The sequence below is a fragment of the Lepidochelys olivacea genome (genome assembly GCF_965140295.1).
Source record: "Lepidochelys olivacea isolate rLepOli2 genome assembly, chromosome: 11".
NCBI classification, from domain to species: domain Eukaryota; kingdom Metazoa; phylum Chordata; order Testudines; family Cheloniidae; genus Lepidochelys; species Lepidochelys olivacea.
Window position 1 is genome coordinate 21,656,475 of NC_140421.1, and position 27,176 is coordinate 21,683,650.

Consider the following 27,176-nt stretch of genomic DNA (forward strand, 5'->3'; position numbering starts at 1 on the left):
AAATAAATATGGTGCTTGCAAGACTCTAAAAGAAAAGACTGCTGTACAGATTTCCTTGAATTAAATTCAAGATGTGGATAGGAAATTCACATACCACAGCATCACCTGACATCTCTATTGTGTTTTGCGTTAGTATAAGCAAATTGTAGCAAATGAATCCATTGAGACATGGAGATTTTGCATGCTGACATTTCTTTTTTGGTATGCGAACTCTGTAAAGTACTACTACCTTCCTAATGAGTCGAAAGATAATATTTATTTTTCTAGTTCTGTTTTCTTTGAACATCTGGAGACTGAAGTTATTCTGAATACACGTCTTTTCATAGATATGAATTGATTGAAATTAAAGGCAGATTTAGTCTTCCAAACTAACTGTTGAGATGATTTAGGAAATATTTAATTTGGTTACAAATGAAGAAAATACGTTTTTTAATAGATCAATCCCCTCGTTCATTCATTCTTATAGCTCAAGTCATAACTAGCAGAAAGGGAACATCTAGTGACAACTACTTCAGGGAAACCACTGCCATGGATTCAAAAGTTACAATTGCCTGTAAAAGCAAATTAAAATTACATTTAAAAAGAAAACAAAAAAAAACCCACCATATTAAAATAATTTTATTTAGTTTTAAAAGCCAAGCATTCAAAAGTTAGGAAATGCCAGATTTAAGGTTGCTTAAGTCTGCCATCTTGTATGTCTATCCTGTGCATTGAATGAAACAGGGATCTTCTAGAAAAAATAGTATGTAATCATGTTTTTAAAGACTATCATAATGTATATACACAGTAGCAGCAATGTGAGTCTGTCCTTAGAATGTCCATGTTCCGTCATTTTGGTCTGCTGACAAAATCTTCCTGGGGAACACAAGCAAATAAGAGATTTTCAACAGTGTATATCTCAGCAAAACATGAATGGAATTTCCAGGGTCAAAGGAAAGGTAATTCTCTGGTCAGATGTCTTATCCTGTGTTGAATTCCAAAGGTCGATTCCAAACAATGGAAATCTTAAAGTTTCTCAAAAAGGGTCATAAGAATCTTTTATAATGGAAAGTGTTAGGCAGTGTAAATATAGGGGTCATTACCAACTTCCAACAAAATTATATTTTTTCCCCTGGATGTAGAATTAGAAGTCCTGAGCCTGGAGGCCTCTTGAGGAACCAAAGTTCCACACTAAATGTTATACCTATTGAGAACCATAATGCTTTTCTTGCGTAAAACAAAAGTCCAAAAATTTCGGGGAACCTTCCCAAATATTCAATTTAAAAACTTTTCAACAAATTGGAAAAGGTCCTTTAAATTCTATAATCCATTCTGGAGGCAAAATCTTTACTGGAATTTAGGATAAAAGTAACTGCAGTAGCTCCTATCAGCAGCCATTTCTTATAAGTTTACCCTTCAGGTTCCAAGATGGTAAAGTTAGCCTCTTCATATCCTGTTGTAGTAGAGACCCCTACTGAAAAGTTTGTACACCCGCATGGTTTGTAAAAACAGATCTAGCAGATGTGAACCAATAAAGAGCTACAGAATGATGGTCCTGTCCTTCAAAATGTTCCTGCTCATCTGTGTATCTAAAAGAAGGGGACATATACAAGTTTCATAGCATTACTTTTTTTCCCCAAAATAAATCTGAAAAAGTTATGAGGAACAGAAATATGGACATTAGAATCAAAGGTGCAATTAATCCTTAGCTAAAGTGGAACCTCCTTTCTTCTGCCATAATCTAGCCATGCTTTTCTCAGTAAAATTGTTCATTTAGGTTTAAAAAAAAACAAATAAGGACTCTTCTTCTGTCTCAATGTTGTCACAACATTTGTTTAGCAAAAGAAAGAACTGAAAAGCTCAATACCTTGACATGACATACGATTTTTTCGGAGGTTATAACCCACTGTACACATGCATGTTCTGGTAGTTTCTGATGTTGGTAAGCAAAGCTGGGAACACCCGCCATTGTTTAGTTGACAGGAATTGCTACCTGCACCATGGAAAAAAAGGGGGGAAATGGATGGTTACAACTCTGTGGAGCCTACTGAAGCTTAAGCTGTTCTGTTGCTTAGTATTAGTATTTTAATACCAATTGATTAACAATTCATAGCATATTATTCACCTGATTTATTTGAAATTGAAAACACACACATGCTGAAAACCATGAAAACCTCAGCATAACATTATGTTTTATGTTTAGAATATTTTACAAATCTCTTTAAACTAAAATAGACCTGACTGAGCTTGTCTATTTTAAACTAAGAGAACATGATGAAACTGGAAACATGTCAAGTTCAAGCTTAGCACTCCATGAGTGAGTGCTAAAACCTCAGTACCATGTCACTAAATAAAAGGCATTTTTAAAATAAATTTACTGTTAAAAAAGCGCTTATACATTTTCCTGTTTGTAGAACTGTGCACATAATTCCCCAAACACAACATTAAACTTGTACCTTTAAGATTTATCTATTTATCTAGCATATTAATTCTCATTATCTATGTGTAGCAACAGTGACAAGTATTACCTAGATAATCATAGACATATATTCCACAGAGATATCCCACAGATTATTCCAGGCTCACTTTACTAATTAAAACTGATTATTTGAATTTCAATAATTTATGAACTCTCCCAGTTCATTAAATATCTAATTATTATAGCACTTTTATTATGTTGGGCCATGTGATGCTATTCACAGCATGTTAGGCAATGATACAAAGTGTAAAAGATCCCTCTGAGGATTGTAAAGTACCATAAAAAAGTATACATCAAATATCTCTAAAGAAAATTTAATATAACAACATAGTTAATTTCTTCATCTCAACTCATATTATGGGATTTGATTGAATATTCTGACTTCTTTTAACTTGTCACTTTCATTTTGAACCCACTTAAACTCTGAGATAGATTTATCTAGTTGAGATGATGGATATGTTCTGATGGTCTGCCTGAGGAGGCTGAATGATTAATTTTCAGCAGGCTGGATAATAATCAACATTTTTTAATTAAAATATTTTTTTATTTACAACAGAATTAAAAAAATATTAAATGCAGGGTTGCATTTTAAAAAAAATATTTAAAATTAAATTTGAAATTGACAACCTACGTTAAGGCCCAAGCTTATTGTAGTCAATTAAAAGAATTAAATTTAAATAATAATAATAATTAAGGCTAAGATTTTCTCATAGTTATTTTTAGTAAAAGTCATGGACAGGTCACGGGCAATAAATAAAAATTTACCGAAGCAGGTAACTTTTGCTGCTGCAGAAGTGGTGGCTGGGAGCTGTGGGGTTCCTGCTCTGCCTACGGCAGCTGGAAGGTGACCTCATTTCCCAAAGAGAAAATTTCCTAAAGCCAGGGCCCCACTGGCTGCCAGCTCCAGCGTCCCACAGCCCCAGGGGCTGAAGCAGAGATTCAGTGACTTCCAGAACCTCCGTGGCATAAACATTCAAACAATAATAAAACTCCAAACAACATTAAGAATTATGTTTGTTGTCCAGTTTTAAAGAAACTCAAACCACCAATGATGGGTGGAAGTCACTTGCTAAGGATCTGAAACCAACCAGCTTTTGACAGGAGTAGCCTCTTTTGCAGGTACAGAGAGAATATTATCTTCATTCCAGTTTATTCAACTAGTTCAGTTCAATGATTAGTTCACTCAAAGTTTATAAACCAATTGGACATTGAAAAAGAAGAAACACTTGTTTTTCTCTTCCAATCTATGAAACTAGGTATGAGAGGATAAGATATACTAGTTCTTAAGTCTTGAAGAACATAGTGAGCAGACACTATTCATTCAATTCACTAACTATAGATAATACTTCCTTTGTTGAATAAATCAGTTAGATTTAAATACAAAACATGTTTGGCTAAACTTTTTTTTTTCTTTTCTATCCAGTACAGTTAAACTAAATAATTGCTGAAATAAATTTATATAGATATTGTGTATCCTTCTGGTTGGCAAAAAATACCACCAATTTACTATAATGACTATATTTAGTTGCAGATCGACATGTTTTAGTAGTTACCAAACAAAGAAAATCAACCTGTCTTTAGGAACATAAAGACATGCTTAAAAGCTGAATGCAGTGTGTTTGTAGCTGTGTCATTCCCAGAATATTAGAGAGGTAGGTAGGTGAGGTCATACGTTTGATTGGACCAACTTCTGCTGGTGAGAGAGACAAGTTTTTGAGGTTATACAGAGCTCTCTGCCATATACATTGGCCAAACCAGACAGTCTCTACACAAAAGAATAAATGGACACAAATCAGACATCAAGAATAGTAACATTCAAAAACCAGTAGGAGAGCACTTCAATCTCCCTGGACACTCAATAACAGAAATAAAAGCCTCTGCAGTGGCTCTTTCACATTCCCTAGAATCCTACTGGAAGCAATAGCATCCTGATTTGCAGTTTACCTCTTGAGGTGTATGTAATAGAGAAAGGAAACTGAAACACAGACTCTCTCTCTCTCTCTCTCTCTCTCTCTCACACACACACACACACAGAGTTTATTTTATAAATAGTTTACTTTGTGGGATAGTATATATGTCTAAAAACAAGCTCACCATTTGCAATGTCCTTGATTATAGATTTTTTTCATGATAATAATAGGGAAACATACTAATTCATTCTCCTACCAAACAAAAATAAAATTGCCTGATTTTTCTTGTCACTTACTCCCAATTTACATCAGTGCAATTTCAATGAAGTAAAATAAATTACATTGGCTTTGAGATGAATTGAGATGAATGAAACCATTGAGATGAATGAAAAACATCAATGATTTTTCAAATACTATTTCTTATATTTATTTTTTTCATAATTTATTGAGGGACACACAGCATTAACAAGTGAATGAAAAAGAAAATATTCACATTTATGTCTTAGTTCTGATTACCAAATTTAAGCTTCACAGTACCATAGGAATTTCTATTTGCATTATGCATCATATTCAAATATTTTGAATACACATTAAAGAAAGATTTCTAAACTATTACCTAATATTTTGAAAGTTATTAACTACATTGTAATACACTATGGATAGAAGCTCTACTTTTAGTCAGTGTATCAGATAACGAATGGGAACAAATATAAATCTCTATGCATTTTGGGAATAATATGGAAGATGAATACATTATGTACTCTAATGGTAGTTTAAAGATATTTAAAATACAATTTACCTTGCTGTGCTGCTTTATCATACACTTTCATATGTACAACCCCTGAAGTCTTGTTTCGCAGGACAATGGGGGTTCTTCCATCTCTTTTGTTGCATGTACCCAGCTGAGCTAAGTTGTGGTCTGCCCACCAGAGTTTTTTATCTGTAAAAATGTCAAGGTTTTTTTTTTTATTTAAAAAATAAAGATAATCATCTTATCAAACAATATACATTTGACACAAATAAATCCTTAGTTTCCAAATCATTCAGTTTTAATTAACTGTTGGTTCCTTAAAGTCTGAGGAAGTTCATCATAATTTAAAAGTATAGAAATCACACTTTCACTCCTTTCCCTCCCTCCACAAATTAGGGTTCCAAGCATTTTGTAGTGAACATAATGCTTGAGAAGGATGCCTGAGTAAGAGCCATGGAAATTGAAGTCTTATATCTACAGAAAAAAGCACAGCAATATGAGAGCATAAATGTTATCAGAATATCCTCAAATTCTTTTTGACTTGACCATATTTAGAGATGAGCAGGCAGTCTCCATACTTTCAGTTCTTGGCCTTAGTGTTCAAATTAATAAACAGCACATTGATATGTAAACACTATTATTATTTTTTTATGTAACCGCTATCTGCAAGGTATGATTATAGAATCACAGAAATGTAGGGCTAAACGGGACAGCAAGAAGTCATCTAGTCCATTCCCCACACTCTGAGGTACAATTAATATACTAGGTCATCCCTGACAGGTGGTTTGGCTAACCTGTTGTTAAAAATCTCCAATTATGCAGAGACTATCAACCAATTTCACACAGATTACAAAAGGAGCAAACTAACAACTTTTGTCGAAACCTATTAACAGATCCATTATTTTATAACAAAAATCTATAAAACTTGGTTTACAACTTAAATGAGATAAGTGTAGTATTTTACACAAATACACAGTTATAAAATAGCCTGTGAAAGTCTGTAAAGCTATACTGACAAAACCTGCTACCAATCACTTTCTTCATCTTTATGATATTGATCACATATTGTAGTTGATGCTTTTCTACTCTTTGTCTTCCTGATCTGTCTTTTAAAGTCTTTGATCTCATGGTTAGGTTGAAAGTACTGTTTTTCTTACATTTAGATGTGTAACCTGTTTCTTAGTTCTTCTATCAAAACTCTACTAAATATTAAGGTTTATTCCTTCTTCCTCTTCTTCTATTTTCCTTATTTTGATATCTCATTTTTTTAGTTTAACTTTGACTACTGCTGAAGGGGTTTCTCCCTCATTAATAAAAAAAAGTTCTCAAATTATTAGGATGGTGACAGCCAACAAAACTCTGCCAATGAACTCCAAAAAGTTCTACCAGATTGCTAAGTAGTTATTTTTTCCTCTCTCTCTCATAAAACTCTGACTTAGCCCTGGTCTACACTAGGACTTTAGGTTGAATTTAGCAGCGTTAAATCGATGTAAACCTGCACCCGTCCACATGATGAAGCCCTTTATTTCAACTTAAAGGGCTCTTAAAATCGATTTCCTTACTCCACCCCTGACAGGTGGATTAGTGCTTAAATCAGCCTTGCCGGGTGGAATTTGGGGTACTATGGACACAATTTGACGGTACTGGCCTCCGGGAGCTATCCCAGAGTGCTCCACTGTGACCGCTCTGGACAGCACTCTCAACTCAGATGCATGATTGTTTGCTGTTGCTCTGACGCCGGGAGGGGCGACTGAGGACACGGCTTACAGGGTTGGCTTCAGGGAGCTAAAATCAACAAAGGGGGTGGCTTTACATCAAGGAGTATTTCAGGCAGGACTTCACGAAGGGTTCCAATAAGAAATGGTGCACCTAAATTATTGTTCTTATTGGAACAAGGAGGTTAGTCTGGCCTCTGATTGATACATGGCTAGATTTACCTTGCTGCACCTTCTCTGTGAGTGACTGCAGTGTGACCTAGATGAATGAGTCCCCTAGACGGGGGGAGAGGGGGTAAGCTAATGAGTACAAAACAAATCTGGTCTATTTCTTGTTTTGATACACTCCATCTATCTTTTACATCTTTGGCTGGCAGCAGACTGTGCAGAAGGACTGCATGCCATCCACATCTCAGGGCTTCTCGGCAGAAGATGGTACAATATGACTGCTAGCCATCCTCATCTCTTGCCTGCCTGGCAGAAGATGGTACAATACGACTGCTAGCCATCCTCAACTCTTGCGTGCCTGGCAGAAGATGGTACAATACGACTGCTAGCAATCCATATCACCTGCCTGCTCACCATAAGATGGTTCAATAGGACTGACTGCAGGACTAAAGAGAATGACTTGATCAAGTCACTCCAAATTTAGTCCCTGCGCCCATGTCTGCCCAGGCGCTCCTGGCCGATGTGGCCAGGAGCACCTCGGACATGACGATGACGTCTACCAGTCCTATTGCACCGTCTGCTGCCACAAGGCAAGGGGTTGCTGCTACTGTGTAGCAATGCAGTACCGTGTCTGCCAGCACCCAGGAGACATACGGTGACGGTTACCTGAGCGGGCTCCATGCTTGCCGTGGTATGGCGTCTGCACAGGTAACTCAAGAAAAAAGACACAAAACGATTGTCTGCCCTTGCTTTCACGGAGGGAGGGAGGGAACGGGGGCCTGACGATATGTACCCAGAACCACCCGCGATAATGTTTTAGCCCCATCAGGCATTGGGATCTCAACCCAGAATTCCAATGGGCAGCGGAGACTGCGGGAACTGTGGGATAGCTACCCACAGTGCAACACTCTGGAAGTCGACTCTAGCCTCGGTACTGTGGAAGCGCTCCGCCGAGTTAATTCACTTAATGCACTTAGAGCATTTTCTGTGGGGACACACACACTCGAATATATAAAACCGATTTCTAAAAAACCGACTTCTATAAATTCGACCTAATTTCGTAGTGTAGACATACCCTTAATGAGTTAATTTTTCTATACCGGTATTTCCGCTCATTTTTGGATAGCAAGTAATAGATTTAGGGGAGTTGCTCCTCTTAACTCACCTTACTACAGTAATTTTAGGAGCAACTAGGAGATAAGTGATCAACTCTTTAAGGCATTTATAAGAAACAAAGCTTTTAGGACAACTTAATGAAAATACTCAGAGCTTATCCAACAGCCAACACCATTATCTCTCTATGATGTCTCCAGACGTCTTCCCAAATGTCTTATTTTTGGGGGCATGTCTATTAAATATGCAGAAATCCTTCCATTTGATTACATTCTCTGCAGCATTTTCCCATCCCAATACCATACATTTGTTTAATTTTAAGAAGAGGATAAAGATGTTTAACATAGTTCTCTTAAATTGTGATTACTGAGGTTTAGGGACCATTGTTCCATATGTTCAGTTCTCAGTTTTTGTGACTATGCCTATATCAACTTTACACCTTTTCATTAATATACTTATTTCCTCTAAAAGTTAGAGATTACGTTTTACAGAACGGAACGTAAGTCTGTGTTTTTTATGGATGTAGTGAGTAGTTTTTTTCCAAATTTTTCTTCTTGGTTTTGTTTAATTGTGGGACAGTGAATTGCATTAGATCACACTTTGTCACTCCTTTAGAGAGAGCTTGTTCATTAGATTATTTCTCTTCTCATTGCTCTCTATGTCATAGGTGCTGACTCCGTGGGTGTTCCAGGGCTGGAGCACCCACGAAAAAAAATTAGCATGTGCTTAACACCCACAGTTAGCCATCTCCTCCCCTTGCCCTGCCGCAGTGCCTCCCAGGGTGCTTTTCTTAAGGGGACACTCAGAGGTGCCTGTTCCTGCTGGGCTGTTTGCCTGTGGCTGAACAGAAATGTTCCCCGCTGTTAGCCACGGGGAAGAGGATGGGGGGAGGGGCTAACTATGCGCTGGGGGGAGGCAAAATGCGATCTTGGAACGAAAGCACATGTGCTATGTATGTAATGTTAACAGAAAGGTTTACCATGAAAGAGTGTACCCATTGTTCTATAAAATGTCTTTTTAAATACCACTGTCCCTTTTTTTTCTCCACCAGTTGCATGTGTTTCAAGGATCACAGGATCTTCTCCTTCCCAGAGGCTAGCGAAGATTAGAAGGCGAAAAAAATGCCCTCGTGATGAAATGTTCTCTGAGCTCATGCTGTCTTCCCACACTGACAGAGCACAGACGAATGCGTGGAGGCAGACAATGTCAGAGTGCAGGAAAGCACAAAATGACCGGGAGGAGAGGTGGCGGGCTGAAGAGAGGGCTGAAGCTGAAAGGTGGCGGCAGCATGATGAGAGGAGGCAGGATTCAATGCTGAAGCTGCTGGAGGATCAAACTAATATGCTCCAGCGTATGGTTGAGCTGCAGGAAAGGCAGCAGGAGCACAGACCGCCGCTACAGCCCCTGTGTTACCAACCACCCTCCTCCCCAAGTTCCATAGCCTCCTCACACAGACGCCCAAGAACGTGGTGGGGGGGCCTCCGGCCACCGAGCCACTCCACCCCAGAGGATTGCCCAAACAACAGAAGGCTGGCATTCAACAAGTTTTAAAGTTTTAAACTTTTAAAGTGCTTTGTGGCCTTGTCCTTCCCTCCTCCACTACCCCTCCTGGTGCTTCTCTCCTCCACCACCCCTCCTGGGCTACCTTGGTAGTTATCCCCCTATTTGTGTGATGAATTAATAAAGAATGCATAAATGTGAAGCAACAATGACTTTATTGCCTCTGCAAGCGGTGATCGAAAGGAGGAGGGGAGGGTGGTTAGCTTACAGGGAAGTAGAGTGAACCAAGGGGCAGACGGTTTCATCAAGGAGAAACAAACAGAACTTTCACACCATAGCCTGGCCAGTCACGAAACTGGTTTTCAAAGCTTCTCTGATGCGCACCGCGCCCTCCTGTGCTCTTCTAACCACCCTGGTATCTGGCTGTGCATTACAAGCAGCCAGACAATTTGCCTCCACCTCTCACCCCGCCATAAACGTCTCCCCCTTACTCTCACAGATATTGTGGAGCGCACAGCAAGCAGTAATAACAGTGGGAATATTGGTTTTGCTGAGGTCTAACCGAGTCAGTAAACTGCACCAGCGCGCTTTTATATGTCCAAATGCACATTCTACCACCATTCTGCACTTGCTCAGCCTGTAGTTGAACAGCTCCTGACTACTGTCCAGGCTGCTTGTGGCTGGCTTCATAAGCCATGGCATTAAGGGGTAGGCTGGGTCCCCAAGGATAACTATAGGCATTTCAACATTCCCAAAGGTTATTTTCTGGTCTGGGAATAAAGTCCCTTCCTGCAGCTTTTGAAACAGACCAGAGTTCCTGAAGATGTGAGCGTCATGTACCTTTCCCGGCCATCCCACGTTGATGTTGGTGAAACGTCCCTTGTGATCCACCAGTGCTTGCAGCACTATTGAAAAGTAACCCTTGTGGTTTATGTACTCGCCGACTTGGTGCTCAGGTGCCAAGATACGGATATGGGTTCCATCTATGGCCCCACCACAGTTAGGGAATCCCATTGCAGCAAAGCCATCCACTATGACCTGCACATTTCCCAGGGTAACTACCCTTGATATCAGCAGATCTTTGATTGCATTGGCTACTTGCATCACAGCAGCCCCCACAGTAGATTTGCCCACTCCAAATTGATTCTCAACTGACCGGTAGCTCTCTGGCATTGCAAGCTTCCACAGGGCTATTGCCACTCGCTTCTCAACTGTGAGGGCTGCTCTCATCTTGGTATTCTTGCGCCTCAGGGCAGGGGAAAGCAAGTCACAAAGTTCCATGAAAGTGCCCTTACGCATGCGAAAGTTTCGCAGTCACTGGGAATCGTCCCAGACCTGCAACACTATGTGGTCCCACCAGTCTTTGCTTGTTTCCCGAGCCCAGAATCGGCGTTCCACTGCATGAACCTGCCCCATTAGTACCATGATGCCCACATTGCCAGGGCCCATGCTTTGAGAGAAGTCTGTGTCCATGTCCTCATCTCTCACGTCACCGTGCTGACGTCGCCTACTCGCCCGGTATCGCTTTGCCAGGTACTGGTGCTGCATATACTGCTGGATAATGCATGTGGTGTTTAATGTGATCCTAACTGCCAAAGTGATCTGAGCGGGCTCCATGCTTGCCGTGGTATCGCGTGTGCACAGAAAAAAGGCGCAGAATGATTGTCTGCCATTGCCCTGATGGAGGGAGGGGTAACTGACGAAATGGCTTACAGGGTTGGCTTACAGGGAATTAAAATCAACAAAGGGGGTGGCTTTCTGAGAAACTGAATGGCCCCCTCAAGGATAGAACTCAAAACCTCAAGGATAGAACTCAAAACTGGGTTTAGCAGGCCTTTGATTTCACAGAGGGAGGGAGGGAGGAGAAAATGAATTCAAAACAAAACTGATCTATTTCTTGTTTTGAGCCACTTCATCTATCTTTATACATCTTGCTGGCAGCAGACTGTGCAGTACATCTGCTAGCCATCGTCAACACCTGGGTGTTCGGCAGAAGACGGTGCAGTATGACTGCTGGCCATCATCTTCTGCTAGCTGCAGATTAAAAGACAGTGCGGGACTGAATCGCCACGAGACGAAACAAGGGAAATGACCTGGCTGAGTCACTCCCATGTTTGCCCAGGCACCCGGTTAAAAGAGCACCCAGGACTACGTCGATGATACTGCACTGTCTGCTGCCAAAAGGCAATAAACTGCTGCTGTGTAGTAATGCAGTACCACGTCTGCCAGCACCCAGGAGACATACGGTGATGGTTACCTGAGCGGGCTCCATGCTTGCCGTGGTATGGCGTCTGTACAGGTAACTCACGAAAAAAGGAGCAAAACGATTGTCTGCCCTTGCTTTCATGGAAGGAGGGAGGGAATGGGGGCCTGACGATATGTACCCTGAACCACCCACAACAATGTTTTAGCCCCATCAGGCACTAGGATTTCTACCCAGAATTCAAATGGGCGGTGGAGACTGCGGGAACTGTGGGATAGCCACCCACAGTGCAACGCTCCGGAAGTCGATGGTTGCCTTGGTACTGTGGACACACTCTGCTGACTACATGCACTGAGAGCATTTGTGTGGGGACACACACAATCAACTGTATAAAAACGCTTTCTACAAAACCGACTTCTATAAATTCAACCTATTTTCGTGATGTAGACATACCCCTAGAGTGTAATATGGTAGGTATTTTGCACACTTAAAAGGCAGACTGTAAACCTATAGCAAACGGACTACTCATGAAAACTTGAACTTTGTCTCAATACACTCGTAATAACTGCTAATCTGATGTGATTTCCTTGGACATAACACTAGTTCCAAAAATCAGTCCCCTCATTTAGTCTGGGCTTTCTTTTCATTCTCCTGGACCTATCTGCATTCTATTCAACACATATCCACATGAGGGTGTGATCTTTGTATACTTCATTGCTTTTTGGGCTTCCTTGTTGATTTAGGTGATGTCACCTTTATAGTGTTATAGTGTTGATATCATCCCTTGATTCTAGGGAACTGAGAGCTGCCCTCAAACATAGGTCACAAGCGTGATGATCCAGAAACATTTTTTCTTAAAAAAGCCCATTGAGGAGTTCCTTAAAAGCTGCCTCAACCTTTTGATGGGGATGTTTGTTCACCTTACTATCTCAAAAAAATGCATCATCTACACTGAGATTGTGAAAAATTTGTATATCCTAAACCAGGGATTGTCAACCTTTGGCACACAGCCCGCCAGGGTAAGCCCCCTGGCTGGCTGGGCCGGTTTGTTTACCTGCCTCATCCGCAGGTTTGGCCGATCGCAGCTCCCACTGGCCGCAGTTCGCCGTTCCAGGCCAATGGGGGTTGTGGGAAGCGGCGTGGTCTGAGGGATGTGCTGGCCACCACTTCCTGCAGCCCTCATTGGCCCACAATTCAAGAAGGATATTGATAAATTGGAGAGGGTTCAGAGTAGAGACATAAGAATGATTAGAGGATTAGAAAAACATGCTTTGTAACGACAGACTCAAGCAGCTCAGTCTGTGTAGCTTAACAAATAGAAAGTAATGGGGTTATTAGATAGTTTATAAGTGCCTATATGGGGAACCAAAATGTGATTATGGGCTCCTCAATCTAGCAGAAAAAAGGTTTGATCCAATGGCTGGAAGTTGAAGCTAGACAAATTCAGACTGGAAATAACACATCATTTTTTTTAACGGTTAGAGTAATTAACCATTGGAACAATTTACCAACATTGTGCTGGATTTTCCATCATGGACAATTTTTAAATAGGATGAGGGCTTTTTCTAAAAAAATATCCTCTAGGAATTATTTTGGGGCAGATGCTTTACAAGAGTTCAGACAAGATTATCACAATGGTCCCTTTTGCACTCAGAATCTATGAAAAGACGGGCTTCTTTGAACTTCTGATAATCAGCACTTTGCCACCCTTAGGGAGGAATTTACTATCTCCACCAACAAAAGGCCAGTACTTCCCAGCTGGTCCTTCATCAGCCAGGAAGGACAGGATCCAAGACAGAGGCTGTGACACAAACTTCTCCTAAATACATCTAGAATCTCTGTAAATAGTACTGCCCAAAATTCAAGCACAAAATATCTAGCAATTAGCCCCTCCAGAAAATGAATTTTCTTCATGGTCCTAGCCAGATCTGCCCAAAGCTATGAGTGTTTATCTGCAAAGTAAAGAAAAAATGTCTTCACAACAGGAGGCATTTGCAACAGCAACCAGACAGAAAGAGTCTGGGTTATATAGGCTAGATAACACTCAGAACACATCTGCTGAATAAGAGTCTTAGCGTATTTGCATCTCAGAGACATAGCATAAGAATCTAAAAAAAAAAGATCTTCATGACACAAGCTATCAGCTTCAGAGCAAGTGACTTCTGACACTCCCTCTTCCATTAGTTGTTACAGGGAACCCACAAATCATAGTGATATGTTAGGGTGAAGCCAGGGAAGAGACTGCCAAGAGACCTTTCTGCCTGTTATTGAGTACAAAAAAGATCATTATGGAGTTGTCACAAAATACTGCTGAGCATTCATCTGGCAGTAACTTATTTTTGCTTCAGAACCCTCTGGAAGCACTCAGATTCTGTTAGCTTCAAAGGGTGAAAACAAGACCTCTGCTGTGAGAGAAAATATGGGTCCCAACTAGAGCTGGTTGAATATTTTTTGTAAAACAAAAAAATGGCTTTGTGGGAGGAGGGGAGGTTGTTTTGCCAGCAGAAATTTTCACCAGAAAATATCTATTTTCTCTACCATTTTGGTTTTCAAAGAAAACATTCTAAATACAAATTTGTGAATTTTGCTTTGTTTCATTTTGCTGTGAGAAATACCACAGTCTTTTTTCTTTTTAGGAGAAAATAAAAGGTGAGATAAAATGGGTTTTTCCTCATTCACTGAAATAATTTTGCTCCAGTCTTAACCTCATACTGTAGGAGGTAATGATCAGTCCATGACATCATTATCTTTCATTATAAGGGGGTTGAGAGGGTCGGGACACCATCACTACTGCCAGCACTAGCCCTTTAGATATCGTGTTTAACAGCTCTATTTTTAGGGTGTTTTATGAACCTTTTGTCAAATTGACTTAATATTTTCTTCCAATAGACTACCTCAATCCCAGAAGTAACATAATTTTGATTTTGTCTGTACATGAGGGATGAAAAAGGGGACCAAACTGGGTGTATGGGGGGAAACAATTTCAACCATAACTTTCTTTGGTCGGTGCTGCTTATTTATGTATTTTTGAAATGAAAATAATATAAATTTCAATAATGTAAGCACTGCTGCATGGGAAATCAATGTCAGAGAAGCAGTTACTATAAACACATATTACTGTAATCTAACATTTTCTAATTGTTCAGAATCTAAATGCTAAATAGATTCAAATTATTCATTTCTATAAAATATGATCCTGGAGTGGTTTCTGTATGAAGAATGTGTGTTTCCAATTTTCCTGCATTCTCGTGCTTTTTTTTAGATTTTTGTTTAATTTAAAGGGGATCAAACCAAGCACATCTGAATAATCTTAAATAAAAATATAATCACTTTCAATTCAGAAATAATTAATTAATAATTTGATTAGAATTCAAAATTACCTCGGCAAATAGGAGATTTGGTCTGAAATCAACAAGATAAAATTTAATAAAAACAAGTAAAAAATACTACACTTAGGGAGGAAAAATCAAATGCACAAATACAAAATGAGGACAAACTGGCTAGGTAGTGTACTACTGAAAATGATCCGGGGGTTAACATGGATCATACACTGAACATGAACCAACAAGTGATGCAGCTGCTTACTGTACTCTAGCTCCATCCCTCACACATGCAACCTGCCCAAGAAGAATTCATAACTGGGTTTCAGGAAGGACACAGGTGATATAGAGCTACACACGCTGACTTTATATTACCTGGGGACATCCCTTATGTCAGTGAAATCCCCAGCATAACCTTTGTGTTGCTCTGGGAGCACAGAGAGTTGGGAGCCAAGATCTGACCCTCTGTATACTGGCACTTGGGGTGCTCTAGCAAAGCAGCAATCTGACATCTTGTTCCTATATAATTAATACAGAAAACTTCACATTTTTTCACCACTGGATGTAAGCAGAAAGACTGGTTGTACCAAAAGCTCCATTCCAGATAGCTCGCCGTACTGAAAATACAGTTTCCTCTCTCCTTTTCTTTCTGAATAATATGTTCAATCCATTTCTGCATCCCTCAGTGGTATATTTAGTCAGACTATTTTGCTTACTGTGCTGCTAAATGAGACTATTACTGCTCTCAGTAAACTGTATCATGTAATTAGACAATCCTAGTATCTTTGTTCTTAGATCACAGAATCATTTTTTTCACAATAGACATCAGAATTACAAAACTATTCACCATAAGATAATCTCATCACTAGCCCTTGGAGCATTGGCCTTCTTTGGATAGAGAAGATAAATGGTCTCCTGCATCTACACATTTTAAAAAATCTAATAGATCAAAATACATCACACACTGATTCTTCCATCTTCCTCTTCATTATTGTCAACATGATTCCTGGGTGTTTACAAAAACTTTTTAATAACTAAAAATATTTCAATTGAAATATAAAAATATGGATCTATTTTTGATTATATTTCCTTAAGAAGGCCTTGGGGGAGAAATAAGGGAAATAGGGTGTAAAAGGTGTTAAGAAGACTGTAAGGTATAGAAGAGCTGAGAGTTAAAGGTCTCAATCACATAAGAAAGTTGGACTGGGAGTTTAAGTATCTTGAAGTCAATGCACATCCTGACATTTCAATTGTATTAAAGAAATATGAAGTTCTAAAGTCTAGATATCCTGGGGAAAATCCTCTCATGACCTACCTGCCAAAAATCAGAGCCAGTCTGAGTTGGCCAGCTATAACTAAGAGCTAAAGAGCAAAGTGTTTTGATTCAATTTGAATGGGCAACATCAGATAACTGCGTGATTCCAAACAATCCACAACATTTCTACATTTGACTGTAAATGTTCCTTATAAGCAGAATTTTGGAATGCATCTTTCAACTTCATTCATTCATTCCTGAATTCTAATTAAATGTTAGATTGAATTCATTTACTCTAAATGTACCACAATCCAAAATACAACTTTCCCCTCAGCCTAAACAGTTCATTAACAATTGTATTTCAAACTCAAAATAATACTCTCATAATGGAATGATAGTCAAATATCAAAGTATAAAGACAGAATAAGAAAAAAGATTATAAAATTATCTTTACACAAACCTATGTTTTATCTTTAAATATAGTTCGTGATTTAACATAAAAAACACTTTGAATGTTTTTAAATAATTTCACCTTTACCACATAGGAGAGGATGCATCAACACTATTTTAAGCCTTTAAGTGATATTCCTAAATTTAAATGATTTAATTGTTACATTTATGCTAATGAGAGTGTTCTCCAAACACTAATTACAATCTTGTTGCTGAAACCAGGCTATAATATACATTACAATAGTTATATTTATCCACTTTGTAGGGTAATTAGCATTAAGAGGAACAACATATTGGGAAACAGCAATTTACAGTGACAAAAATTGCTACACTAGAATTGCATACTGTCCTTTGGAGATTTCAAGCAGTACCCTGAATGCAAATTTTGATGGGTCATTAGTTTTCATTAATGGTAGTTTGAGTACTTAGGAAGACAACTATGCATTGCACTTAGCACTGGGCAAATTGCCTAGATATATTTCATATATTACTGTTAATGTAATGAAGTGTTATGGCAATTAGAAGACTGATGGTTTGGAAAATTTAGGTACATGTAACTGAGTATTTTTGAACTAAGTAGCACCTCTCACTACAGAAGTAAATGGGACTATTTGTATAGCTAACCACTACTGATGCCATTTTGTTAAATTAATTCAAGACCATATCAAAATCCAGTAGTTGATCGATCAGTTATATCAAATTAGTAATCCAATATAACTGAAATTACAAAACAAATATATCTTATAGTTCAGGCATTTTCTATATGAAATATTAAAAGTATAGTAATTTTACTAGACTTTGGAATGTACTGTAATATGACTAGTAAAATAAATACAAATATTGATTCATTTTCAAAAGGTCATCCTGTTAATGTATTAATTCCTATTAAAAGGCATATGTTGATGCTTTTGAAATGCTCCTGCTTGAAGTTCCTCAAAGGCTTCTTCAAAACTTCAGAAACGGACTTCAATGAGACACTGCTAAATTGGAATTAATTTGCAAACTGGATACAATTAACTTAGGCTTGAATAAAGACTGGGAGTGGATGTGTCATTACACAAAGTAAAACTATTTCCCCATGTTTATCCCCCCCTGCCCCCCACTGTTCCTTAGAAGTTCTTGTCAACTGCTGGAAATGGCCCACCTTGATTATCACTACAAAAGGTTTTTCCCCCCCACTCTCCTGCTGGTAATAGCTCACCTTACCTGATCACTCTCCTTACAGTAAGAAGAAAATAGTCTCTAAGGTGCCACAAGTACTCCTTTTCTTTTTGCAAATATAGACTAACAAGGCTGCTACTCTGAAACCTCTCGTTACAGTGTGGCACCTACTCAGTCTCACCAGCCTTAGCTGTTTTTTTGCCTTGGTGAGATGGCCTTGGGTAAAACAGTCCCTCTTGGCTGCACAGGGGCAGTCCGTATTTCTCTCAGCCAGTGTTTTGGCTTTTTTTTCTCCCTTATGGGAGGGAATGCAGCCTCCCCTCCTGGAGAAGCTTGCTCGCTTGCTGCTACTCGCCTACTGATAGCTTGACTCCTTCCCTCTCTCTCTTTCCCCCCCTTCTCCCAACAGGGGAGGGTTTAAAAGAATCCAAATGGGTCCTGATTCTGTGCCTAAAGAGGCCATACTCTGCTAAATCAGATGTTGCAACACTGAACGCAGTAGTGCCTAAATATCTTTAAAAATCTGGGCCAAAATCCATAATATGGGCTTTAAAAAAAATCTAGACATCCCGACAAAAGAGATAACTAACTGAGAAAAGGAAGAAGTATTAATATAAAAAGATATTTTATTTTGGAAAGATGCAAATATATATATTAAATTTATTTTAAAAATATGTAGCAGCAAGTATCACATGGTAACATGAACTAACTGCACTCTATTAATTCTTAATGTAAGAAGAACATGAAGCGTTTCTATTCTGATAGTACCAACAAACTGTTTAATCTGAAAGCATTGACTCTCTTGATCTCAATATTGGTAACAATTGCTGAGAGTCTCAACTGCAGACTTCAGGCAGATATATAATCTAGGAGGACATCACAGTGAAAGTATGAACAAATATCCTTATTCCCGTCATAAAATACCTCCTATAGTTCTCTAAAGGAAAGACAATGTTTTTGTTCTATTAGCATTGATTTATATAAAAGACCTCAGTTATAATCAAGTCAGTGAAATTATACATTAAACATCTTTGAATCTTTTTAAGAAAAGAGTTAAAATACACAAAGATCTTTTTTCCTCAGTTGATTTCCACAGCACACAAAATTTAATATGAAAATATGATTCTGATATTGAACCTATTTTAGCAAATTGCCAGTGGAAACATATTAATATTGGTTTGTATTTATGCTGTGGCAAAAACTCTGAAGTTCAGTTGATACTCCATGTATTATTATTCAATATTAGTAATTAAATGCCAGCTATGAAACCACCTATTTTATCTGTATGTATAAACATAAGCAAAAATATGGGCAGATATCTCTATACATACGAACATAAATCAAGTTTATTAAACACACCTGATTTCACATAGCTAAAACCAACATCACTGATTTATATGAACTCAGCTGGAGATAGAGGGGTGAACATAGGGAGAATTTTGTAAATCTTTCAAAAACTGCCCAGTGGGCTATAAGCTATTCTGAGGTGGGTTGTGTTCTCTCTCTCTGTTTTTTCATGTGAAAAAATTCAAAATGTCTGTTTTGTTCTGATGCAGGACAGAAAACAAACAAAAAAACCCTTAAGTCTTTATTTTTTTCGCCAGGGCAGGAAAATAATTCTCGTCACCAGGAGAGTCTTAGTCATCAGTATCCTAGTGTCACCTCCCAGCTCCCTTAATTTTTTCAGTGTTCAGCTTTTCTAGTTAGATGTCCTGCCTCTGTTAAATATCTTTATGTTTTTAAAGCATATATAAGACTTCAATAAGTGGACCTTAAGTTCAACTTGGGGGGCTCATGAAGAAGGGTGATGGGCCATGACCATAAAAGGGATTCAGTTTGCCTCTGGGGGAGGACAGGAGAAGTCTCCGTCTTCCTTAGAGCAAAGGGATAATGCCTGCCTTTAGCCTTCACACAGGGAGGATTGAAGTCTCCTTGCACACCTCCTCACTGCTATACAAAAATCAGTGACAATATGGCTCACAGGTTTTATTGTCACCATTTTGCATTGAGAACTCATTTCTAATTTGCTGTCCACTATCAATCCAAGCTCTTGTGCAGTTGTCACAGTATTGCTTCAAGAACTTCTCTCCCATTTAAAAAATGTCCATATTTTGAATAGATATCTCCCACAGGTATTCCGTGTTTTAGTTTGAACTGAATCATACGTAGTTTTTTCCTGACCACATTTCTAACCTTCCTAGACATTTTCTTTTAGACTATACAGTTTTTTGCAGTACTTCCCTCCCCAGGTAAAAGAGACAATGCTTATATCTGATGGAGGAGGAAAATGTGTTAGAGCAAGAGAGACAACTCTTAAATCCTTATTTCCCCAATTCAGAGTCCACCATGCAGTCAGAGCCAACGGGGGACGGGACGGGGGACGACTAATGTAACACATATTTGTTTGTTTTGCTGGATTTCTTTAAGAATAACAAATGTTAACACTAAGATAAGTAGTTTAATTATTTATAAGCTTGTAGGAAAGCATTGTGCAGAAGAGAAAGGTATGGAGACAAGCTCTTAAGCAGCTTTATCTGTTAGGAAGAGAGGAAAGAATTGTTATTCAGGGCAAGGCTATTTAGATACCCTCTGCCCCTTCGCCACAGTACTTTTTGATACTGCTCAAAAGGATTCTGTTAGTGCCTGTGACTCCCTGGAGACATATTTATTAAGGTAAACATAGCAGTTTAGGCTTAAGTATAGAAAACAATTAAGTGGTAGTTTAAAACTTTTTTTTTAATTTTTATCTTCGCATTAGGTGTTGGGGTTTTTTTTAGGAAAAAAAGGATAGCAGTATAAATTTGGAATGTAGATGAGAAATAATACTATTTGAATAAAATAAAAATCTATATGAAACTTTAAAATGTATATAGAATGTCAAATCATTTAGAAATATGTATCTTTATAGTAAGAGGCTTTAAGTTCAGACTTCTATGACCTCTGAAACCACTTAGCTGAAATTTAAATATGTGTGTGTGTGTGTGAGTGTGAGTGTGTAAAATCACGGGTGAAGTTCATTTCAAGTGTACTACTTGCGCTAGTACAGCAGTAACTTTTCCAAGCATTTTTCAGGTCACAATTAATTAGTAGCCAATCAATATAAAGCATAAGTAATACCGTACCCCAGCACTTACCCATGATGGTTAAAGCTGTAGCTTTTGTTAATTCTTCCTTCATTGACTCTATTATTTCTAAATTACCACCATCCTGGTTGCATCTATTTATGGTTCCATTTCCTGAACTGATCCAATAAAGTTTGTCCTCCAGATAATCTATAGATAGACCTGTAATTAATTTATACAATTAAAACATAATTGTGGCCTCTTAACATGTAATTTGAATTCATATTTAGGCTATTTTTATCAAAGAAAAGCATATTCAAAGATTTTGAGCCAGTAACAAAGAAATCTAAATGTAAAATGTTCTCTTGTTTTAATGTATGTTACAAAAGCAAAGATGAAAGCACAGTAAAATAGACAATTTACAATGAAAAATAGCTTGAGATAGATTTAATTCTATTCATATTTCCTCCTCACAAATGTAAATTTATCTGTAACTGACTAATGGAAGGACATTTTGTGGCAGTGAACAACTAGCTGGATGAGCTGAGGTCCTAGGAGAGGTCATTAACTAACAATAAATGCCCCAAAGAGGCCATTATTGCTATTACAAACTGTAAAAGTACAAAATAGGGAAAACATTGTAATCACCTGTGTATTCAAAACTGGAAGAGAAATGACATTTCTTTTAAGGCTGCTGATTAATTGCAGTTAACTCATGCGATTAACTAAAAAAAATTAATCACGATTAATCACAGTTTTAATAGCCCTGTTAAACAATAGAATACCAATTGAAATATATTAAATATTTTGGATGTTTTTCTACATTTTTGTATATATTGTATTCTGTGTTGTAATTGAAATCAAAGTGTATATTATTTTTTATTACAAACATTTGTGCTGTAAAAATTATAAACAAAAGAAATAGTATTTTTCAATTCACCTCATACAAGGACTGTAGTGCAATTTCTTGGTCGTGAAAGTGCAACTTACAAATGTAGATTTTCTTTTTTATTACAAAACTACACTCCATAACAAAACAATGTAAAACTTCAGAACTACTTCTCGTTCAATCAATCGCTAAGACAAATAAGTTTGTTTACATTTACCAGAGATAATCCTGCCCTCTTCTTATTTACAATATCACCAGAAAGTGAGAACAGACATGTGCATGGCATTTTTGTTGCCGGCATTGCAAGATATTTACTTGCCAGATATGCTAAATATTCATATGCCCCTTCATGCTTCGGCCACCATTCCAGAGGACATGCTTCCATGCTAATGATGCTTGTTAAAAAAAAATAATGTGCTAATTAAATTTGTGACAGAACTCCTTGGAGGAGAATCGTATGTCCCTGCTCTGTTTTACCCGCATTCTGCATATATTTCATGTTATAGCCGTCTTGAATGATGACCAGCACATGTTGTTCATTTTAAGAACACTTTCACTGCAGATTTCACAAAATGCAAAGAAGGCACAATGTGAGATTTCTAAGCATAGATATCCTTATTCTAAGGATAAGATTTAAGAATCTGAAGTGACTTGCAAAATCTGAGAGGGACGAAGTGTGGAGCATGCTTTCAGAAGTCTTAAAAGAGCAAGACTCTGATGCAGAAACCACAGAACCCAAACCATCAAAAAAGAAAATCAACCTTCTGCTGGTGCCATCTGACTCAGATAATGAAAATGAACATGCGTCGGTCGACACTGCTTTGGATTGTTATCAAGCAGAACCCAACATCAGCATGGATGCATGTCCCCTGGAATGATGATTGAAGCATGAAGGGACATATGAATCTTTAGCACATCTGGCATGTAAATATCTTGCGACGACGGTTACAACAGTGCCATGAGAACACCTATTCTCACTTTCAGGTGATATTGTAAACAAGAAGCAGGAAGCATTATCTCCTGCAAATATAAATAAACTTGTTTGTCTGAGTGATTGGCTGCACAAGAAGTAGGACTGACTGGACTTGCAGGCTCTAAAATTTTACATTGTTTTATTTTTGAATGCAGGGGGTTTTTTTTGTAAATAATTATACATTTATAAGTTCCACTTTCATGATAAAGAGATTGCACTACAGTACTTGTATTAGATGAATTGCAAAATATTATTTATTTTATTTTTTACAGTGCAAATACTTGTAATCAAAAATAAATATAAAGTGAGCACTGTACCTTTGTATTGTGTTGTAATTGAAATCAATATATTTGAAAATGTGGAAAACATCCAAACATTTTAAAATAAATGGTATTCTATTATTAACAGTGCAATACTCATGCAATTAATTGCAATATTTTTTTTAAATTGTGCAATTAATCATGATTAATTTTTCTAATTGTGCGATTAATGGCAGTTATTTTTTTAATCATTTGACAGCCCTATTTTTCCCCTCCATGTACATACAAGATTATATTTGCAATACTGGAGGCCCTTAAAAGATTAGAAATTTAACCAAGAAGAAAGCAAAACTTCTTACTAGATTAATGATACTAATTAAAATTCTACTTCAAATTATGTTAACCAGAATTAGACACTCAAGACAAGATATACAGAAATACTTTCAAAATGTTATACTGACCAGATGAAGAAAATAAAATGCTTGCCAGACCTAATCAAATCATTGCAATAGAGGGAAAAATATGGCAAAGTGAAAAATATGAGATGATGGTCTTGCAGAATTCTCCTCCTGAAAGGAGAAGACTATTTCCAATCTTATAGTAATTGCAGCACACCTCTATGATGGAAAGCTGACTTTAAAAAAAGAGCAGAACAACTGTGAAAATCATTCCCTGTGTCTTTGATGATAAAATTTGATGTGAAAATATATGCTAAAATGTTGGTGGACAGAACAGGAATTGGAGGGTATGGTTTGATAAAGAGACCAATAATATAAGGGTGGGGGTGAGGGGGTAGCACACCTCACAGGTAGCAGAAATAAGATGGTCCTGCAGCAGCAGTAACTCTCAGAAAGTTAGTTTTCAGTATAATCAAATAGAAATATGAGTCGGTTCTGGTGATGTTTGTCTCCGATGACACAGAAGAAAGATGATGCCAAACCAAGCCTAGATCTTGGACAAAGCCACTGTCAGTCAGAAATTTGCTGAGTTTCTGCAGATGACAGCTCCTGAAGAATCTTCAGGAACACAGACTCAGGTCTATAGAGAAGTCCCTGAACATTCAAATATCCCTTTGGTAAATCCTCTAATGTTCTGCCTAAGGGACTTGGAGTGTTACCCCAATAGCCAGGGGGGATGGTAGTTCTCCTACTCACCTCCATTATTAGTTTCCCCATGAAAGTCTCCTGTCAAAAATGCATAGCTAGAGACTTTAGCTGTCTGTCAGAGGCTATTTTCTACTAGGGAGATGCTACTCCAAAATCAATAAACAATTCATGTAGGATGCTCAAAAAGAACTTTGAAGGGCAGGAACAGAACCCAGATCACAAGTCCCAGTCTAGGATCTTTACCACAAGACCAACTATCCTCTCATAGCCTTCTTTCTCCCGCACTCCTGCTTCTTTAAGAAAGCATTCAGTCATGGCTTCTCTCACAGTTCAGCCAGAATCTGCAACATTTGGCTCTAAGAGAGTGTGACATGACATTGTGAGTACCTCCTGATACCAGAAGTGTCAGTGAAGCATCTCTGACCGTATTTCCTTGGCTCATCTGGTTTTAGTCTTGTTTAGTATGTTATCTCTTGTGTTCAGAAATTGTGTCTTCCTGTGCCTGTGGAAGGAGTTTAGTGTATTGTAGGAACATATCAGGTCTTACACCCGTCAGTAGCCTTTCATACTACACACAATGAGGTGCTGATGACAGGGCTGCATACTACATCAACAGTAAAGAGTTATGTTGAATTCGATCCATCTTTCTTTCCTTCAGAAGACTCAGAGAGAAGGTTAAGATGATTGTTTAATTATGAGAAGTGCCACATGATTCCTATTCTATCATCTCTCCTGTTCAATGCCTATATGAAACTACTGGGGGAATATTAGGAGATGATTTAGTGTATAGTGTTATAAATATGCTAATAGAAAAGGAGGACTTGTGGCACCTTAGAGACTAACAAATTTATTTGAACATAAGCTTTCGTGAGCTACAGCTCACTTAGTATGCTAATGGCTCTCAGTTGTGTCTCCATTTCTCTAGATCTAGACAGAACAGTGGTTCAACTTGCACAACCTACCAGAGATCACATATTGGATGATCCCCCCAGTGTTGTGATTCAACTGATATAAAGACAGAGTTAATTGTGATGAGTTGGAGAAACAAGAGTTGCAGGAGATAAGAGTTAATTTTGGCTTCTTTGATAGAGGCATTTGCTTTATTTTTACTACCAATATTCATAATCTGGGGACCTAATGGTTCCTTGGGTGCTTCTGAGTGTTCATAGTGGCCAATATCCCCCCGCTTTTACTTTTGCTTTCTCTTTCTCCATTTTTCTTCTTCAGTAGAATTGGAAGGTATCTGTATTATTTGTAATATTTTCTGTACCTGCCACTCCCAATCCTCAGCAGAATAGCCCAAGGAGGAGGGCAGCATTGGTAATGCTACCTGTTCCTCTTGGGGATTGAATTTCCCCCTCTGGTATAGCTGTACCCACAAATAAATACAAAACTTGAATTTCTACAATGACCCTCCACACCACATACACAGTATTTAATGTGTGGTGTACCACAAAACCCTCTCAATGGAAAATGCTTCAATTTGGAAACCGAGAATATTTTGGATTTCTGCATGTGTGCATTATCCCGATTAAGGAGGACACTCTTTGGCAATCTTTACAGCAACTTTCTTAGGTAAGATGATTCTGGAGTTCTAGTAAACAGGAAAGAAAAGGGAACATTTGTTATCTAATTTAAAACCAATTTTATGTATGAAAACCAACCATATGGATCAATTTAATTATGCCTCCATCCTGGTGAAATATTGTTTGGAAGAATGTTTGCCACTCCTCCACCAATCTGCACTTCAATGCAACTTGAACCAACCATCTTTTAGGCCAGTGTTTCCCAAACTTGAGATGCCGCTTGTTCAGAGAAAGCCCCTGACGGGTCCGGCCGGTTTGTTTACCTGCTGCGTCCGCAGGTTTGGCCGATCACGGCTCCCACTGGCTGCGGTTTGCTGTGCCCAGCCAATGGGGGATGTGGGAAGTGGCGGCCAGTATGTCCCTCGACCCGCGCCACTTCCCACAGCCCCCATTGGCCGGGCACAGTGAACCGCGGCCAGTGGGAGCCGCGATCGGCCAAACCTTCGGACGCAGCAGGTAAACAAACTGGCCGGGCCCGCCAGGGGCTTTCCCTGAACAAGCTGCGTCCCAAGTTTGGGAAACACTGCTTTAGGCAATAAATTCAAGAAGTTTTTTGTAAACTAAATACTCCTATGGTAATCCATTCATACATGAGTTTATCATTCTCTGGACATTCTGTCCTCTTAACATTCTAATGATGGTCTTAATGGTTGTACCCATAAACAACTGATTGAAATTGAAATTAGAATAAATTAATAATTACAACAGGTGGCAAAATTGGAGAGGGGATTTCTATATTGGAGATATTGGACTGACAAATGCAAGTTTGATTTTAATATATTTGGACATATATTTGCCTGGTGTGAATTTTGATTTAAATATGAAAATAGCTCCAATTAGTAAATTTAAATCCAAGTGTAAACAGCTCTTAGTACAACTGAACCAAGCAATAAATAGTAATTGGGAATGTTTAGTTTAACAATGGATTGCTTGGAATGCTGCTTTCTTCTTAAAAGAAACAAAGTTATTCAGCCAAAACTGCCTGTAGGCTTCAGTTACTCACTCTGTAGCAGTACAAACTCATAAAATACAAGTTTACTGTTTTGATAAGATTATGATAAACTTCTATTTCAAGAATGTTGCACACACAGTTTCGAAGACAAGGCAGCAACATAAGCCAGTCTATTACTGGATCTTCTTTTCACCAAATAAAAACAACTCCAGTGAATCTGCACATAAAATATGTTCAAATAGTAACAGAAAGAACCAGACAAAACAAAAGAATATTTCTGAGCATTGCTGCAATTCAGAGTTCCATTCAGGATGTTACAAAGGCTTTTCTCTGACTTAACCAAA

At 38.2% G+C, this 27,176-nt stretch overlaps 1 protein-coding gene across 1 annotated transcript in view; it reads right to left on the bottom strand.

Annotated features, from left to right (window-relative positions):
* LRP1B (LDL receptor related protein 1B) overlaps window positions 1-27,176 on the bottom strand; it is a gene marked incomplete at its 5' end in the record, with an annotated part of 885,246 nt that overhangs the window by 402,923 nt on the left and 455,147 nt on the right. Inside the window, 3 exons of the mRNA XM_084642729.1 lie at window positions 1,847-1,972; window positions 5,168-5,308; window positions 21,139-21,288. Of these exons, the coding sequence (XP_084498855.1) occupies window positions 1,847-1,972; window positions 5,168-5,308; window positions 21,139-21,288 (417 nt within the window). The remainder of the gene's footprint in view (window positions 1-1,846; window positions 1,973-5,167; window positions 5,309-21,138; window positions 21,289-27,176) is intronic.